The sequence below is a fragment of the Mauremys mutica genome, chromosome 13, assembly GCF_020497125.1.
Source record: "Mauremys mutica isolate MM-2020 ecotype Southern chromosome 13, ASM2049712v1, whole genome shotgun sequence".
In the NCBI taxonomy this organism is placed as follows: Eukaryota; Metazoa; Chordata; order Testudines; family Geoemydidae; genus Mauremys; species Mauremys mutica.
Window position 1 is genome coordinate 53,323,708 of NC_059084.1, and position 17,289 is coordinate 53,340,996.

At 51.1% G+C, this 17,289-nt stretch overlaps 3 gene segments (V, D, J or C); all 3 read right to left on the bottom strand.

Moving 5' to 3' along the window:
- Nucleotides 1-6,505: 6,505 nt before the first annotated feature.
- On the bottom strand, nt 6,506-7,424 carry LOC123348614. The segment is given in 2 exon segments: nt 6,506-6,824; nt 7,305-7,424. Coding segments are annotated over 2 exon segments (351 nt in total).
- Nucleotides 7,425-9,193: 1,769 nt separating this feature from the next.
- Nucleotides 9,194-13,060, bottom strand: LOC123347743. The segment is given in 2 exon segments: nt 9,194-9,486; nt 12,976-13,060. Coding segments are annotated over 2 exon segments (378 nt in total).
- A 50-nt stretch (nt 13,061-13,110) lies between these two features.
- Nucleotides 13,111-14,166, bottom strand: LOC123347744. The segment is given in 2 exon segments: nt 13,111-13,496; nt 14,048-14,166. Coding segments are annotated over 2 exon segments (432 nt in total).
- Nucleotides 14,167-17,289: the final 3,123 nt, after the last annotated feature.

Sequence of the window (17,289 nt, forward strand, 5' to 3'; positions counted from 1 at the left end):
CAGCAGCTTAATTATTGCTTTGGCTACTTGCATTACAGCAGCCCCCACAATAGATTTGCCCACTCCAAATTGATTCCTGACTGACCGGTAGCTGTCTGGCATTGCAAGCTTCCAGAGGGCTATTGGCACTCGCTGCCACTCGCTTCTCAACTGTGAGGGCTGCTCTCATCCTGGTATTCTGGTGCTTCAGGGCAGGGGAAAGCAAGTCACAAAGTTCCATGAAAGTGCCCTTACACATGCGAAAGTTTTGCAGCCACTGCGAATCATCCCACACCTGCAAAACTATGCGGTCCCACCAGTCTGTGCTTGTTTCCCGGGCCCAAAATCAGTGTTCAATGGCTAGAACCTGCCCCATTACCAATAGGATCTCCAAAGCGCAGGGGCCCGCGGTTTGAGAAAATTCTGTGTCCATGTCCTCATCTCTCTCTCGTCGCCGCGCTGCCATAGCCGCCTCCTCCTCGCCTGGCTTTGCAGGTCCTGGTTCAGCATAGACTGCACGATAATGCGCAAGGTGTTTACAACATCCATGATTGCTGTCTCGAGCTCAGCAGGATCCATGCTTGCCGTGCTATCGCGTTTGCACAGTTCACCAGGAAAAAAGGCGCGAAACGGTTGTCTGCTGCTTTCACGGAGGGAGGGGTGAGGCTGTACCCAGAACCACCCGCAACAATGTTTTTTGCCCATCAGGCACTGGGATCTCAACCCAGAATTCCAAGGGGCGGGGGAGACTGCGGGAACTATGGGATAGCTACCCACAGTGCAACACTCTGGAAATCGACACCAGCCTCAGTACATGGACGCACACCGTTGAATTAATGTGCTTAGTGTGGCCGTGTGCACTCGACTTTATACAATCTGTTTTAAAAAAACAGTTTCTGTAAAATTGGAATAATCCCGTAGTGTAAACATACCCAGAGACTGCAGCAGGGAAAGTGCTGTGGTGTGTTCACACTGACAGCTGCCTGAACAATAGTGTGAACACACTTGCGGCACTTGCAGTGCCATTTAGAGCAGTGCACTCTGGGCAGTTATCCCACAAAGCACCTCTTCCCCTTCTGCTGCTGAGTCTTGTGGGAAGGTGGGGGGGGGGTCACAGGGCCTCTTGCATCCTGTGCCAAAGTCCCACCATGCATCGTTTTGCATCCCAGCAGCTCCTTCACTTCCATCCATGTTTGGCACCATCTTTCAACAGTTTTTGTACTGTGCGCTTTGCCTGCCTCTTTGGTCTGTGGAAATGGCTCCTGAACTCATGAGGACTGTGCTGATGGGTCTTGCCAGTATGTCACAAATGGCAGTTCAGTTACACCTTAAACTACAAAGTGATGAAGTGCAGTCCGATTATGATGTTTCCACACATAATAGCTGCAACACAAAATTGATTGTGGCATTCACGGATATGCTGACCACCATGAATTCTCCTTTTGAGCTCAGGAAACAAGCACAGAGAGGTGGGATCACATTGCCATGCAAGTCTGGGATAACGAGCAGTGCCTCCAGAACTTTCGGATGAGAAAAGCCACTTTCATGGGACTGTGTGATGAGCTCACCCCCACCCTGCAGTGCAAAGACATGAGATTGAGAGCTGCCCTGATGGTGGAGAAGCAGGAGGCTATTGCAATCTGGAAGCTGGCAACTCCAGACAGCTACCGATCAGTTGCTAACCAGTTTGGAGTGGGAAAGTCAACTGTAGGAATCATGTTGATCAGGGCTGGCTTTAGGTTTTTTGCTGCCCGAAGCAAAATAAAATTTGGCTGCCCCAACCCAGCCCTGGGCTCCCCCTCTGCACCCCCTGCTGCCCCAGCCCTGGGCTCTCCCCCCCACACCTGCACCTCCTGCTGTCCCAGCTCTGGGACCCCCCGACCCACACACCCCTGCCACCCCAGCCCTGAACTCCCCCCCCCCACCCACTCCCTGCTGCACCAACTCTGGGCTCTTCCCCCCCACATCTGCTCCCACCTTCTGCCCCAGCCCTGGGTCACTGGTAACTTGCTCCCAGGGTGGGTCATTCAGCAGGAATTTTGGATGTGCACAGAACACAGACAGGATTGGTTCCCATATGGCTACAGAACTGCAGTAAAGTGGAACAATTTTCAGCTTGTGTGATTGGAGGATATCTGGATGCATATTATAAGACTGTCCTCCATAAATGAGGAAAAGTTGAGGTGCCTTTATTATTCTTTTGTTCCACTATTCCTTTCTATGGGGAATTTGCCAATGCAATATCACTGTTTTCCTTTTAAACAACTTTAAAAAAAAGCAATGGCTGTTGAAAATAGCAATTCCAGTCCTAAAAACCACTGGGAAGCATTTCTTGCTCAATTTTATCCTACTGTTTCTACAGCAAATTACTGTATATTTGATTTAGAAGAAATGAAGTGACAGCTGCCCAAATTGAGCTTGAGCACTCCTGAATTTTGAGGATGTTCAAATCTGGAAAGCAGGTACTAGATTCCCTGTCTGAATATTAGCTAAATCTGGAAAGGAAAAGTCAATTTCTGCTTCCATGGCTCAGAAGTGGAAATTCTCCTACGTGCCTCCCCTCCCTTACTTTTCATTTTAAATGCTAATGGATCCACAAACCTCCCTTGCTAGGCTTCAGATAGAGAAGGGCACTGTCCATTTAGTCCACCCAATTCCTTCTTTGGGGGCTGCAAGGTGAGGTCACACCAGTATCCCTAATCCAGTCTGTGGATGTCTTCTGAAGAGGATATCTGGGCCTTCTACTCCTTGGGCACACTTGTTCCCCATTCACAGTGCCACCCCGCTCTACCAGTGAGCTCTCCATTCACAGCAAGCTGCAGCATGAGGTTTCAGCTACCATACTGCCTCTTCCTTCCTTTCCTGTTGACAGCAACCAAGGGAATGCTGGGAAATGTAGTTCTTTCCCTGCTCCAGGGCTGGCTCTATAGGCAGGGAGCTAACTAAGGAACTACAGCTCCCAGGGCCCCTGTTGGTTCTCAGCTCCCAGGTTGGATCCCTGCCAGCTGCCGCTTTGCTGGTGCCTAGAGCCACCCCTGATGTTGATGCAAGTTTGCAGGGCCATTAATTGCATCCTGCTCAGAAGAACCATGACTCTGGGTAACATGCACGACATTGTGGCTGTGTAGCGGGGTGGTTACCTGCTCCAGCCCTGACAGGGTTAAAACCAGCCCTGGGAGAGGGCTGGGGAGGGCTGGGAGAACAGTCCAGGCTGAGTGGGAAGCAGGCTCATCTGGGGCCAGGCCCCAATCAGGGCCCAGCTGGCCTATAAAGGCCTGAGCCAGGAGCTCAAGCAGACAGTGTCTCTCTGCGTTCAGAGAGAGAAGGGTCTGGCTGCAGGGAGCTTAATCAAGTGCCTAGAGTGGAGGAGGGCTGGGGAAGGGCCAAGGGAGCCATGGAGCTCCGGCCTAGGAAAGCCCCAGGCTGCGGCCTAGAGTAAGGCCAATGGGGCACTGGGGTTGCAGGAGGCAGCCCACGGCCAGGCAGAGGCAGCAGGTCCAGACCCCCCTTGCCTGTGATGAGTGGCTGATACACTGCAGTCTGCCCCAGTGAACGGGGGGTTAGTGGTGACTGTCAGTAGCCAAGACTGAGGCGAGGTGGGGATAGGGGACGGGGGTACCCCTGGGAGGGGAGACCCTGAGATTGGGGGTTACTGCCAGAGGGGCAGCACTCCAGAGAAAAGGGGAACTGGGGTCCTGGGAGAGACACGGGACCAGTGGTAAGGTGGATTACCAGCCTGCAGAGGGCACTTCGATGGCTGGAGTGCTAATTCCCGACAGAGATCAGCAGGAGGCGCCGCAGCGGTGAGTCCCACATGGCTGCAGGCTGGCTTTGCACAAATGAGTTTCCCTAACTGCGGAGGAGTGGTAGATGGGAGGCATATTCAAATTCTGGCACCAGCCCCCCAGCCTCCGAGTACATTAATCGGAAGGGGTATTTATGGTTCTCCAGGTATTTGTGGATCACCGTGGGAATTTCTTTGACATTAACGCAGACTGGCCTGAAAAGGTGCATGACACACACATATTTTGGAACACTGGCCTGTTCAGGAAGCTACAAGCTGGGATTTTTTTTTCCCAGACCAGAAGATCACCATAGGGGAGGTCAAAATGCCCATTGTGATCCTTGGAAACCCCGCTTACCCTTTAATGCTGTGGCTCATGAAACCCTACACAGGGAGCCTTGACAGCAGCAAAGAGAGGTTCAACAACAGACTGAGTCAGTGCAGAATGACTGTGGGGTGTGCTTTTGGCCGTTTAAAGGGCTGCTGGTGCTGTCTGTATGGGAAGCTGGACTTGGCCGATGACTGCATCCCTGTGGTTATATCCACATGCTGTACCCTCCATAACATTTGTGAAGGGAAGGGTGAAAGATTCACTCAGGCATGGAACTCAGAGGTTCAACATCTGGAGGCTGAATTTGAACAGCCAGAGAGCAGGGCTACTAGAGAGGCCCAGCACCGGGCTGCAAGGATTATGGATGCCTTGCAGGAGCAATTTGAGGCTAAAAGCCACCAGTAATGTCTGGTGCCCTGCACTAGAGTGAAATGCAGTGCTTCCACTGTTAGTAGTAATCTGTGTTTGCTACGCTGACTTGCACTGCCTGTTGCTTTCCTGGGCTAAGGTATCTTTTACTTCATGCAATAATAAAGAATGTTTTCAAAGCCAAAAAATCCATTTATTTAAAAGAAAATTAATTTATTGAACAGAAACGCAACTTCTTGTGAAACACAAAGGGCAATGGGATGGGGAATGGTACAATCACAGATTTGTGTATGTCCTTTTATCATACTCAGCCTTCCTGTCTGTAGTGCTGTGCAATGGGTGCTGCACTTCAGGATGGCTGTATTGCATGGTGATGGGAGTTGAGTGCAGTGGGTAAGGGTCACAGTTTTCAGGGCTGGGTGGTGAAGCTACAGGTGTTGGAGACAGCTGGTGGTAATAAGAACCCGAATGCTGGGGAAAGTGGGTTGGAGGCAGGGCCGGCTATAGGCACCAGCAAACCAAGCAGGTGCTTGGGGCGGCATATTTTCAGGGGCAGCATTCCGGCCACCTCCACTTTTTTTTTTTTTTTTGCTTCTGGTGGCAAAAGCCTAGAGCTGGCCCTGGCAGCAGCAGTGCCTCATGTGCAGGGGGACCACCCTGGGGCTCCTGCAGTTCATGCCACAGGGGAGCAGTGCCCCTATCTTGTGGCTGGGCCAGGCAGGCTCTGAGTGGGGGACACTCAGGCTGGAGGCCACCCCGTGGGGCACACAGAGCCGCCTGCAGGTGCTGCAGGGCGGCTGCCCCCCAGCGCCGCAGCTGGGGCTGGGCGAAGCTGCCTGAGCTGCCCAGGGACTGCGGCAGGGCAGCCAGAAGCAGCAGCAGCAGCAGGCGGGGTGCTGCTGTGCGGCTCCGCTCCCTCTGGGGCTACCGTGCCCTGGCTCCTCAGCCCCCTGCTGGGGCAATTCCCCAGCTCTGCCCTCCTGGGTCCCAGCCAGTCCCGGAGGCGGGAGCCCTGGCTGGAGGGACCCTGGGCTGAGGCGTGGCCTGAGAGCCCCGCTGCTTACCCCGAACCTGCCAGCGCTGGACCGGCTGGCAGTGAGGGGTGGGGTGACCAGGTGTCCCGATTTTATAGGGACAGTCCCGATTTTTGGGTCTTTTTTTATATAGGCTCCTATTACCCCCCCCCCCACCCCCTGTCCTGATTTCACTCTTGCAGTCTGGTCACTCTAGCGATGGGGGAGCAGGCAGAGTCAGCGCTGGTGGGGGGAGCCCAGGGCTGGGGCGGCAGGGGGTGCGGGTGGGGGAGGGGGGAGCCAAAAATTGTTTTGCTTGGGGCCGCAAAAAACCTAGAGCCGGCCCTGTTGGTAGCTGCCTTTCCGCTGCGCTGCTAAAAACTCTGGCCGGGTCCGGGACTGGAGGGGGCTGGGATTCGGGGGAACGGAGGAGGTGGGGAGAAAAAACGAGATTTATAGACCAACCAGACAGAGCTCTCAGTTCTGGAGCGCCCCCTCCCGGGCTCTTGTCTGAACTGCACGGGGACATGGGGGAGCAGAAAACTTTGTTCCGGCTTTCGAGGAGGGAGGGGAGTTAGCTTTGTTTGTTTCTTGTTGCTAATGAAACGTGGATGGCCTTATAGCTTTGAAGCCAAGAGATATGTTGCATTCGGGTCCCTTAAGGGAAGATGGTTTCCCGCTAGTTATGTTTGGTAATGAACTTTTCTTGAGAAAGTATCCTGCAGGAAGAAAAGAAAAGAAAATGAATTCGTGTCTCGGATTTGTTGTAATCTAGTCACCACAATGAACACATGTGGCGTGACTCCGGATTTATGCTGATCTTCACACAGCTGTCCCATGATTTGAAGACCTGGGTTCCAGTCCCCTGGTCCTCACGTTGTGGCCCCATTGACTCCACTAGAGCTGTTTTCATTTATAACGGCTGAGGATCTGTCCCCTTGGCTGCCATGGAATTATGCTGCTTTAAACCATCTGGGGAACTGCCCCGGCATCTCCTCCCCTAAACTGCCTGTCAGAGGATGAGGGTTTTTGCCCTGAGCCCAGCTCTGCCTATGTCACTGTGCATCCACCGCACAGAGGTAGCTGCCTGAGTCCCCCAGCTGGGAGTCGGTGATGTGCAGGGAGCTGCGTTTCCCACTTTCCAGGCGCTCGCCTATGAACCGCCCCACAGAGACATTCTGATTAGAGCTCGCGGTCAGCAGGTGGGTCGGCCCTTGCCCAGGCAGCTGCTGGTACCAGTAGAAGGTTCGGTAAGTGCTGGTGAAAGAGCAGGACATGGTGGAGACCTTCCCTTCCCCAGTAACCAGCGACTCGGGGCTCTGAACCACTTGGGCTTCGCAGCAGGAGACTTGAGAGAAAGGAAATAATAGCAGGTAAAATAAATATTATGAGAGTGTTACATTACCTCTTTATCTATGGATCTATCTATTCAGCCTTCCCTCTCCAGCCTCCATCCATCCTTCTATTGTTCTATCCCCAGCATCTATATCTACTTGTCTATACAGGTAGATATAGATCTTGCCATCAGCATCTATTTATTCTTCTCTGTACTCTCCCTGAATCTTATAAAACAGGACAAGGAATGTTAACAAAGAACTTCAAAGCAATATTACTGTCCACATAGATCAGAGGTTGATATTTCCCATTGGCAGACCCCTCTCTCCTGATGGGTGCAGTAGCTCATAAATAGTGTAATGGAGATCGATCTTTCTATCTATCTATCTATCTATCTATTTACCTATCTATCTATCATATCTTGCCCCTCATTGACATCTAAGAGTCCGCCTCTTTTTACCCTGCAGAGCGAGAAAATATCGGTTTCACTCACAGAGCAAAGCCAGGGCGAGGAGAAGGCGCCACGGAGCAGCTCCACTCTCGGAGCCCATGGTGAGCTCCGCTTCTTCTCTCCCTGGCAGCAGGGGAATGTACCGAGGCAGAGTCAATCCGGGGAAGCTCTGCGGGAGAGGAGACCAGCGGAAGCGAGAGTTCTCCCTCCCCTCGGGTTACCGCTTCGCAGGGGAAGGATTCTCCGCCCACAGAAGCTGCAGTTTCGTTCTCTGCCCCGGGGCGGAACAGCAGCTCTGCGGGCTGGGCTGGGCTGGCTCCGGCCCGACCTCAGGCGGTGGGAATTAACCAGGGTTCGCGGGGGGGGTGAGCACTCTAGCGCCATCTGCTGCCCTGCCACAGAAGCGGGAGGGGAAGAAATTCTCTGCTTCAGGGGGATCCCAGCCGAAAGATCACGAGAATGACACAGACGCGTACACAGTTTCATTCCCCATTGACTCCGATGAACCTACACCGATTTACACCTGCTGGGGATTTGGCTCCATTTACTCCAATGGACCACTGCCAATTTACAAGAGCTGAGGATCTGTCCCCATGAAAACTCAGAGAATTGGTAAGATCCCCTGGTAAGCAAATCTATAAGGAAAAATAGAGCAGGAGAGTTGGCAGCTTTTCTAGCGTGATATTATTAGGGGCACAAGAGCAAACTATCCCAATGCCTAGGAAAGTTGGGAAGTTCGGCCAGGAATCGTGGCCAATGGGACCTGCAGGGGTGGAGTCCGCATGCCAGGGCAGCAGCATGAGCCACGCAGGGCCACCTGTTCCTCCCCACACACACACACCAAACGGGAGCTGCTCCAGGTAAGCGCTCTTCACCCCAACCCTGAGCCCTCTCCCACCCCCTAATTCCTTCCCAGACCCTGCACCCCAAGCCCAAGCCAGCTCTCGCACCCCAACTCCCTCCTAGAGCCCACACTCCCAACCCAACCGCCTGCTCTGAGCCCCCTCCCACACTCCAAACCCTTTGGCCCCAGCCTGGAGCCTCCTCCTGTGTCCCAAAGACCTCATCCAAAGCCCCACCCTAGAGCCTGCAGCCCCAGTTGGAGCCCTCACCCCCTCCCGCATCCACCCTCCTGGGTCAGTCTCCTCCCACACACTGACTCATTTTGATCCTACCCTGGATCTTAGGGGCCCCACAAAATCTAATAGCCCCAGGCCCTGGAAGGAGTACTGCAGAAAAGGATCTAGGGATTGTAGTAGATCACAAACTATATATTAGTCAGCCATGTAATATTGTTGCAAAGAAAGTGAACATAATTTTGTGACTCGAGTATTGCGACCAGTTTAGGGCACCAGACTTCAGGAAAAATGTGGGAAAAGCACAGGGGGCAGAAACAAAGATTATTAAAGGTCTAGAACACATGATCTATGAGGGAAAAGAGAAAAAATGCATGTTTCATCTGGAGAAGAGAAGGAGGGGAGACATGACAACTGTCTTCAAGTAGGTAAAAGGTTGTTTTGAAGAAGAAAGTGATAAATTGTTTTCCTTAACCACTGAGGACAGGACAAGAAGTAATGAGTTTAAATTGCAGCAAGGGAGATTTAGTTTAGACGTTAGGAAAAGCTTCCTGAAAGGGTTGTTAAGCACTGGAATAAATTGCCTATGGAAGTTGTGGAATCGCCATCATTGACGGTTTTTAAGACCAGGTTAGACAGTGTCAGAGATGGTCTGATAATACTTACTCCTGATTCAGTGCAGAAGCCTGAACTATATAATCTATCAGTGTCCATTTCTACATTTCTATGATTCTGTGATTGACTTCCATGGAGTAATGTTGCTTTGCACCAGCTGGGGATCCGTCCCTGCATCTCCTGCCCTAAACTGTCGCTCAGAAGATGAGAGTTTTTGCACAGAGCCCAGCTCTGCCTGTGTCACTGTGCTCTCACGGCACAGAGGTAGCTGCCTGAGTCCCCCAGCTGGGAGTCGGTGATGTGCAGGGAGCTGCGTTTCCCATCTTCCAGGGGCTGCCCCATGAACCGGGGCTTGGTAGCGTTCTCCTGAAGGCTGACGGACAGCAGGTAGGTCAGGCCTCGCCCAGGGAGCTGCTGGTACCAGTGGAAGGTTTGGTACTTGCTGGTGAAAGCACAGGACATGGTGGAGACCTTCCCTTCCCCAGTAACCAGCGACTGGGGGCTCTGATCCACCTGGGCTTCGGAGCAGGAGACTGGAGGAAAACAAAAGGACAGTTGAAATGTAGGCGAGAGTGTGTTACTTTGCCTGTCTACCTATCTGACCATTCTTCCCTATGTGCTATCTCCCCATCCTTCCCTCTGAAGCACCCTTCCGTCCAGCCATTGTCCCATGCACCCCATCTCCCGCTACCTAGAATCTTCCCCGGTCTTGAAAAGAGGTGAGAAATGCTAACAAAGAACCCCAGGGCAATATGACTCTTTAAATAGATCAGAGACAGAGCTGGGTCCCATTGGTAGCACCCTCTTTCCCATATATAGGTGCTGTAACTCTGAATCAAACAGAGCCGTGAACTGAATCAGATACGTTCCTAGTTCAATGTCCTACAAGCGAAGCCGCTGGTTTAGAAGAGCCCAGCGTGTTCTGAGCAGAAACTTACAGTACAAAGGAAGAAAGACCCAGGAGACTGGCAGTCTCATGATTCTCGGGGCGAGGTGAATTTCTGACACCTGTGGCAACCGGGCACTGAGATGCAGTGAGTGCCTGGCTCATCTGTGCCTGCTTTTATTTTTCTTCTCAGACACATCATGTGACACACACACCAGCCTAGGATCCTGTGACTGCCGCCGCTTGCTCCTGCAGAAGCTCAACTGCGTTCTCGGAGCTGTACAGCCCCAGCGTAGACAAAGGCACCCGGCATGAGGCGATTCCTTGGTGGAATCTGAGCAGCAGCAGCAGCCAAGATGCGGCAGGAGAAATCAGTAGCTATAGCCCTAACCAAGTGCTGGGTTCGAGTCCTTCCTCTACCACAGATAGTCTGGGTGACTTTTGGCAAATCACTCAGGGCCACGTTTTTAAAGGGTGGCCCAGTGGGGTTTTGCAAACACACTCAGGGCCCCTAACACCCATTGATTTCAAAGGGTGTTTGGCACCGAGGCACTTGTGAAAAATCCCACAAGTACCTAAAGCCTTTAAAAATCTGCCCCTCTGTTCCTCAGATCTCCAGCCATAAAATGGGGGTAACAGCACTTTCCCACCTCGCATGGGTGTTGTGTGGGCCAATGAAGTGATGGTTGTGAGGTGCGCAGACACTGTGGTAATATGGCCAGAGAAATACCCAATGCAGGCAGTGTTAGGCTGGAATGGTCAGAGATTTCTGAGGGAGTTTGTAGCCCAATTTCCCTTGAATTCCACTGGGAGCTGATCACCTAATTCCCTTGGGCTCCCATGAAAATATTTTTAAAAGCGTTTTTGTCCCATCCTGCCCCCCAACCCAACCCCTGCAGTATCTCAGCACCACACAGATATGAATGGATTTAGCCTGGGATTTTTCAAAGGAACCAAAGGGAGTTAGGAACCCATGTCCTGTTGAATTTAAATGATATTTGGCCACGTAGCCTCACAATGGCACATTTCTTGATTTTTGTGAAATTAAAGAGTCTAGCAATCAGGGCCGGCTTTAGGAAGTGTGGGGCCCAATTTGAACAGTTTCGACGGAGCCCCGGCAGGGATGACTATATATATATATATATAAAGTAAAAAAACACCTGGGGCTTGTATTCACCGGGCGGTGCTCCGAGTCTTCGGCGGCACTTCGGCAGCAGGTCCTTCACTCGCTCCAGGTCTTTGGCGGCACTGAAGGACCCACCGCCAAAGTGCTGCTGAAGACCCGGAGCGCTGCCGGGTGAGTAAAAATTAAAAAGGCGCCTCTAGCCAGGGAAGAGATTCTCACTGGGCGCAGGGCCCTCTTAGGCGTGGGGCCCGATTCGGGGAATTGGTGGAATTGGCCTAAAGCCAGCCCTGCTAGCAATGGTTGTTCGGAGTCAGAGGAAACAAGGGGGCAGATTTTTAAATATGTATGATATCAAGAAGGCCAGAAATGACCAGGTTGCTGCAGATAAACGAGTGAGAGTGTGTGTGTGTGTGAGAGAGAGAGAGAGAGAGAGAGTGTGTGTTTGTTGGGTGCCAGACTTTGAGAGAGTGTATTTGTGTTTGATCTGCATGTGAGTGAGTTTGGGATGTGTGCTAGTGTGTGTGTGTGTGTGTCACTTTATGGTGTGTGAGTGAGAGAATTTGAAGGTTATGTGTGAGTGATTTTGTGGGTGTTTGATGTATGTAAGAGCAACATTGGTATATATGTTATTCTGGGTGTGCGTGACTTGTTTGTGCATGTGAATTGTGAGTTCATTTATGTAGAAATGTGTGTGTGTGAGAGAGAGAGAGACAGAGAGACAGAGAGAGGAAAGAGAGTAACTTTGTGAGTGTGTGTGACAGAGATTTTGTGTTTGTGTCTGTGTCTGTGAAACACATAAGTAGTTATGTGTATAAATGACATTTCAATGTCCAGGATGAAATAAGGATGTGCCTTTATATTTGGTAGTAAAACAGTGGTGGAAAACTCTTGCACCATTTTCCATTAATTCCTGCAGCTGTCAAAGTGAAACGCAGTGGCCACCAGATGGCAGCGCATGACCCCAAACTGTTTGTTTGCTTTTAGAACAAGGTATGCCTCATTTTTATTACATTTTCTTTTCAGATCAACCCAGCAAGGCCTGAGGCAGTTCTGTTACTTCGATCTCGGTTTTAGGTGATGGGGAACCATCTACTTTCCATGAAGTTTGTAGTTCTTATGACTTGAACATGCAGTCTGAGAGTTTGAAACTAGCCTAAGACAAAAAGATGCCCGATTCCCATTAAATTAATGCAGATTAAGCATCCACATTTCCAAAGCAGCCTAAGGGAATTAGATGCCCCAATCCTATTGAATTTCAGTGGAAGTTGATCATCTAAATTCTCTAGGCCTTTTGAGAGTGCCTCAGTATAAATCTGGGAGCTCTCTTTCCAGGAATAACTGAGCTCTTCTGACCATACCATGATGTTTGACCCTCTACAGAGCCCTAAGTGCCAGTTCAGTCCAGAAGTGAGGGTTAAGTGTCCCTTCGGTTAAGTGTCAACCTGGGATGGAATTTCAACTAGGAGGTTTTCAAAGGAGCCTAGGGGAGTTAAATGCTCAGCACTCATTGGTTTTGAATAGACTCGGGGTCCCTAACTCCCCAAGGAACCCATCCCAGAGTTCACCTGCCCCCAGTGAGATATTAATAGATTGATTGATGGATAGATCCTAGAGTGACGATCCTAATGCATCCGACGAAGTGGGTATTCACCCATGAAAGCTCATGCTCCAATACATCTGTTAGTCTATAAGGTGCCACAGGACTCTTTGCTGCTTTTAAAGTGAGAAGAGACCTTTGTGATCATCTAGTCTGACCTCCTGCTTTAATACAGGCCAGAGAAGGATATTCAGGGATTTCTGCACCCAGCCCATATCTTGTGGCTGATGGTCTTGATTTAAAGACTTCAAATGATGTCCCTGGGTCAGTTGTTTCAGTGTTTAACTACCCTCACTGTTAAAAATGTGCACTTTCTTTCTAGTCTACATTTGTCTCACCCTGGCTTCCAGCCATGGGATCTTATTCTGCCTTTGTCTCGTTCCATCTCCTCTTTGCCGCGAATTTCTAAGTACCATTGTGGTGCTGCCTTTTCCCAGAAATCAGGAAGAGGTTTTCATCTCCAGGAAGCCAGCTGTGGCAGGTCTCATGCCACTTCATAGCCTCTACCCCACACCCATCTGTTTCCTGCCCGTGCTCTCCTCCTAACTTCACCTGCGGGAGTCAATTTCTTGCAATAGCGGAGAGGTGTCAGGTTTTTGTTCAGGGCTCCCTATGAATTTCAACACTGTGTCTCTACTGAAAGCGCAGAAGTATATGGCCGCATCCCCCAACTCCAGAGCTGTGATCCTCAAACTGACGGAGCTTTTGGACTTCTCCAAATTGACAGAGAATCTCTCCCCTGCCTCATTCCTCTTTGTTCCTCCAGAATATTGCCGAAAAAGGAAAATAAGGCTTTCCCCAGGGGCCTGTTTGTACCAATACAAATAATAGCTGCTAGCAGCAGTTTCATAAGTGCAGTCCAGGGAAACGGACTCGCGCTCCACCCCTGACACTGAAGGCTGGGTCTGAGTTACAGCATCTTCCATGCTGGAGCCTGGCACAAGGAGAGGGGAAAAGAGAGGTTAGTGGGAGGATCCTGTCACTGAGGTGAGTTCTTGGATTTTTTAAGGATCTGAAGGGATTTCAAGGAATCCTAGAAATGTCGGGCTGACCTCAAGAGGTCATGTACTGCTCCCCCCATCCATGAGACCATCCCTGACAAGTGTTTGTCTAACCTGATCTTCAAACCTTGCAATGATGGGGATTCCACAGCCTCCGTATTTCATCTGTCTGGAGCTCAACTCTACTTATAGTTAGAAAGGTTTTAGTAACATCTTACCTCACACTCCCTTCCTGCAAACTAAGCCACTTACTTCTTCTCCTGCCCTCTGTGGACATGGAGAATAACAGATCACCCTCCTCTTTATTTAGACTCACAGATTCCAGTGGTATTTGGGCACCGAAATCCCTGCCTGAGAGCATCCCTTCTTGCAGAAGAGGGGGAAGGAGGAGGAGGGGGAAGGTCTGTTTAATCTCTCAGTGCCGGTAATGAAGGGGGAGGCACGTGAAGAATCTTTCAGAAATGGGATTTGGAATCTTACTCACTGAAAAGCAAAATCAGCACAATGGCTGAGTCCCGGACCGTGGCCATCGCCTCAGCAGCTCGTCTCTTCTGCAGGGCACTGCCGCTTTTCCCTCCAGCCAGCCTGGGAGAGAGTCACGCAGGTGGCAGCTCCTGTCCTCCACCTGCAGCCCTGGGCAGAGAGAGGAGAAAGAGCCGTTGTCAAAATAGTGAAGATTAGAAATCAGGCAGTGATGTCACAGCTGGGGGTGTGAGTGGCTCCTGCAGCCAAGTATGAAGCTCCCCTCCCCTCCCCTCAATACCTGCCCTGCAGCTGAGCCCGTAGGTGCTGGAACTAAGGGTGCTGGGGGCGGGGCTGCCGCACCCCCTGGCTTGACGTGGTTTCCATCATATCCAGGTTCACCCCACTGTGCACATTGCTCCAGCGCCCCTGGCTGAGCCCCCCACAGGCCTCACCGCGTATGAGGGGGCTGGCAGGAGAACTAGACCATGGGAGACCAGTGGCTGGAATAAACCGGTGCCCTGTCTATAGAGAGAAATGCTGCTTGTGCTGCGGCGCCTTCTGGGGGACAACAGCCCGAACCGCAGAGAGACCCAGGGCCAGCAGAAAACTTACCCACCATCTCTTTCCCAAGGGAGCTGCTCGTTCCAAAAGCTCGGAACGTTTCTCCCTTTGCTGCTGGTGGATTTTTCCATTTGCTGCAAATGCTGGATGATGCCATGTGGTCTAGAGGAGGGACTTTTCCCTGTAAAATTCCAGTTCCTAAAGAAAAATTCCCCTCCAGGATTAACCTGTTTTTAATTTTTGTGCCCATAGGTTTTAAGGAGTGTTAAGTAGCAAAGAACAGTGCTAGGGACTCTCAGACCTACATCTGGTTACTTCAGTGTAAATCGACAGTGGTGCCAATACAGTCAGTGCATTTGATAGGCAGCGTTGTCCGGTGGGTAGCCGGCTGGAATGGAGTTCCGGCTATTAGGTTCTATCTCCAGCTGTGTGACCTTGGGAAACCCCCTCCCCTACTTTCAGCCTTTCTCACTCTTACCCATAGAGCTCCTGAGCTCTTTCAGGGCAGAGACTTTCTCTGTGTTTATGTAAAGCAGCTGGGGATCTGGCCCATTGACTCCAGCTGAGCTATGACTCATTCGCACCAGCTGGGGACTTCTGAGCCTGCATCTCCCGCACCAAGATGCTTTGCAAAGGATTGGGGGGTTTACACAGAGCCCAGCTTGAGTCGCTGTGCCTCCACCCCACACAAGCAGTGGCCTGAGTCCTCCAGCTGGGACTCCGGGCGAGCTATGCCGAGCGATGCTTTCGTATCTTCCAAGTGCTCGCCCATGAACCTCCCATCAGTGACTGTCTCCCTAGCACTGACAGTCACGGGGAGCCTAGCCCGCTCCAGGGGAGCTACTGGCACCACCGGAAGGTTTGGTAAGCACCGGTGTAAGTCCAGGTCACGGTGAAGATGTCTCCTTCCTGAACAACCAGTGACTCGGGTTTCTGAACCAACAGGGGCTCACAGCAGGAGACTGCAGGAAAATGAAATGACAGCATTAGAACGATGTCTATCAGAGTGTTACAGTACCTGTTTAGCCTCATGTCTGTCTGTCTGACAGAAGCTGGGAATGAGCGACAGGGGATGGATCACTTGGTGATTATCTGTTTGATTCATTCACTCTGGGGCACCTGACATTAGCCACTCTCAGAAGACAGGACGCTGGGCGACGTGGACCATTGTTCTGACCCAGTATGGCCATTCTTATGTACTTATGTCTCTCTTCCTGTATATTTATGTATCTATTTACCTTTCTTTATTCTTTTGCCTCTCTCTAATTTCTTAACTCTCCTATCTATCCACGTCCATCTGTCCTTCCCTCTGCATCATCTATCCATACCTGAATCTGTTGTAAAATGCAGTTTCCATCTCTCTCACTCTCTTTTCTCTTGATGCTCTTCTGAAGTCTTGAAAAAAGGAGGTAAGAAATGCCAACGAATGTTCCAAATCACTACAAACACTGAAATAGAACAGTGACACCTCCAGTTGGCAGCCCCCTCTCTCTTTATGTGTGCAATAACTCTTAATCTCCTAAACCCTGAATCAATTGTTGCTTCAGCCATTTCCAGTTCAACATCCCCAAAGGGAAGCAGCTGGGTTGGGAGAGGCCAGAGTACTCTGAGCAGAAACTTACAGCAGAAGTGAAGAAAGACCCAAGGGCATTTTCAGCCTCAGGGCTCTGAATTGAGTGGTGTTAATGTATTGACACCTGAGACATTCAAGGCAGTGAGCTACACTGGCTTTAATCTCCTCTCTGCGTGAGTGTTTGCACCTCAGCCTCATCACCAGGGCCGGCTCCAGACCCCAGTGCGCCAAGGAGGCGCGTGGGGCGGCATTGTCCTGGCAGGGCGGCATTTGGCTCCGGCGGACCTTCCGCAGTCATGACTGCGGATGCTCCACCGGAGCCGCGGGACCACGGGACCGTCCGCAGGCGCTTCTGCCCCGGCCGCGGGACCGGGGAAGGGCGGCGCGAGTGGTGCAGTGCGCCGCCCTGCTTGGGGCGGCGGAATTTCTAGAGCCGCCCCTGCTCATCACATGACACATAACCCAGGCTGAGGTTCCATATCTGCCTCTGCTTGCTAGGCACCAAAATAAACTACCTTATTGCAGCTCTGCAACCCTGGCCATAGGGACTCTTCCAGCAGCCTCATCCAAGAGGGTGGGATCACCGGTTCATTCACCTGCACGTCCACCAATGTAATATATGCCATCATATGCCAGCAATGCCCCTCTGCTATGTACATCGGCCAAACTGGACAGTCTCTAAGGAAAAGGATAAATGGACACAAATCAGACATTAGGAATGGCAATATACAAAAACCTGTAGGAGAACACTTCAACCTCCCTGGCCACACAATAGCAGATTTTAAGGTGGCCATCCTACAACAAAAAAACTTTAGGACCAGACTTCAAAGAGAAACTGCTGAGCTCCAGTTCATCTGCAAATTTAACACCATCAGCTCAGGACTAAACAAAGACTGTGAATGGCTTGCCAATTACAGAACCAGTTTCTCCTCCCTTGGTTTTCACACCTCAGCTGCTGGAACAGAGCCTCATCCTCCCTGATTGATCTAACCTCGTTATCTCTAGCTTGCTTCTTGCTTGCTTATATATACACACCTGCCCCTGGAAATTTCCACTGCTTGCATCCGAAGAAGTGGGTATTCACCCACGAAAGCTCATGCTGCAAAACATCCGTTAGTCTATAAGGT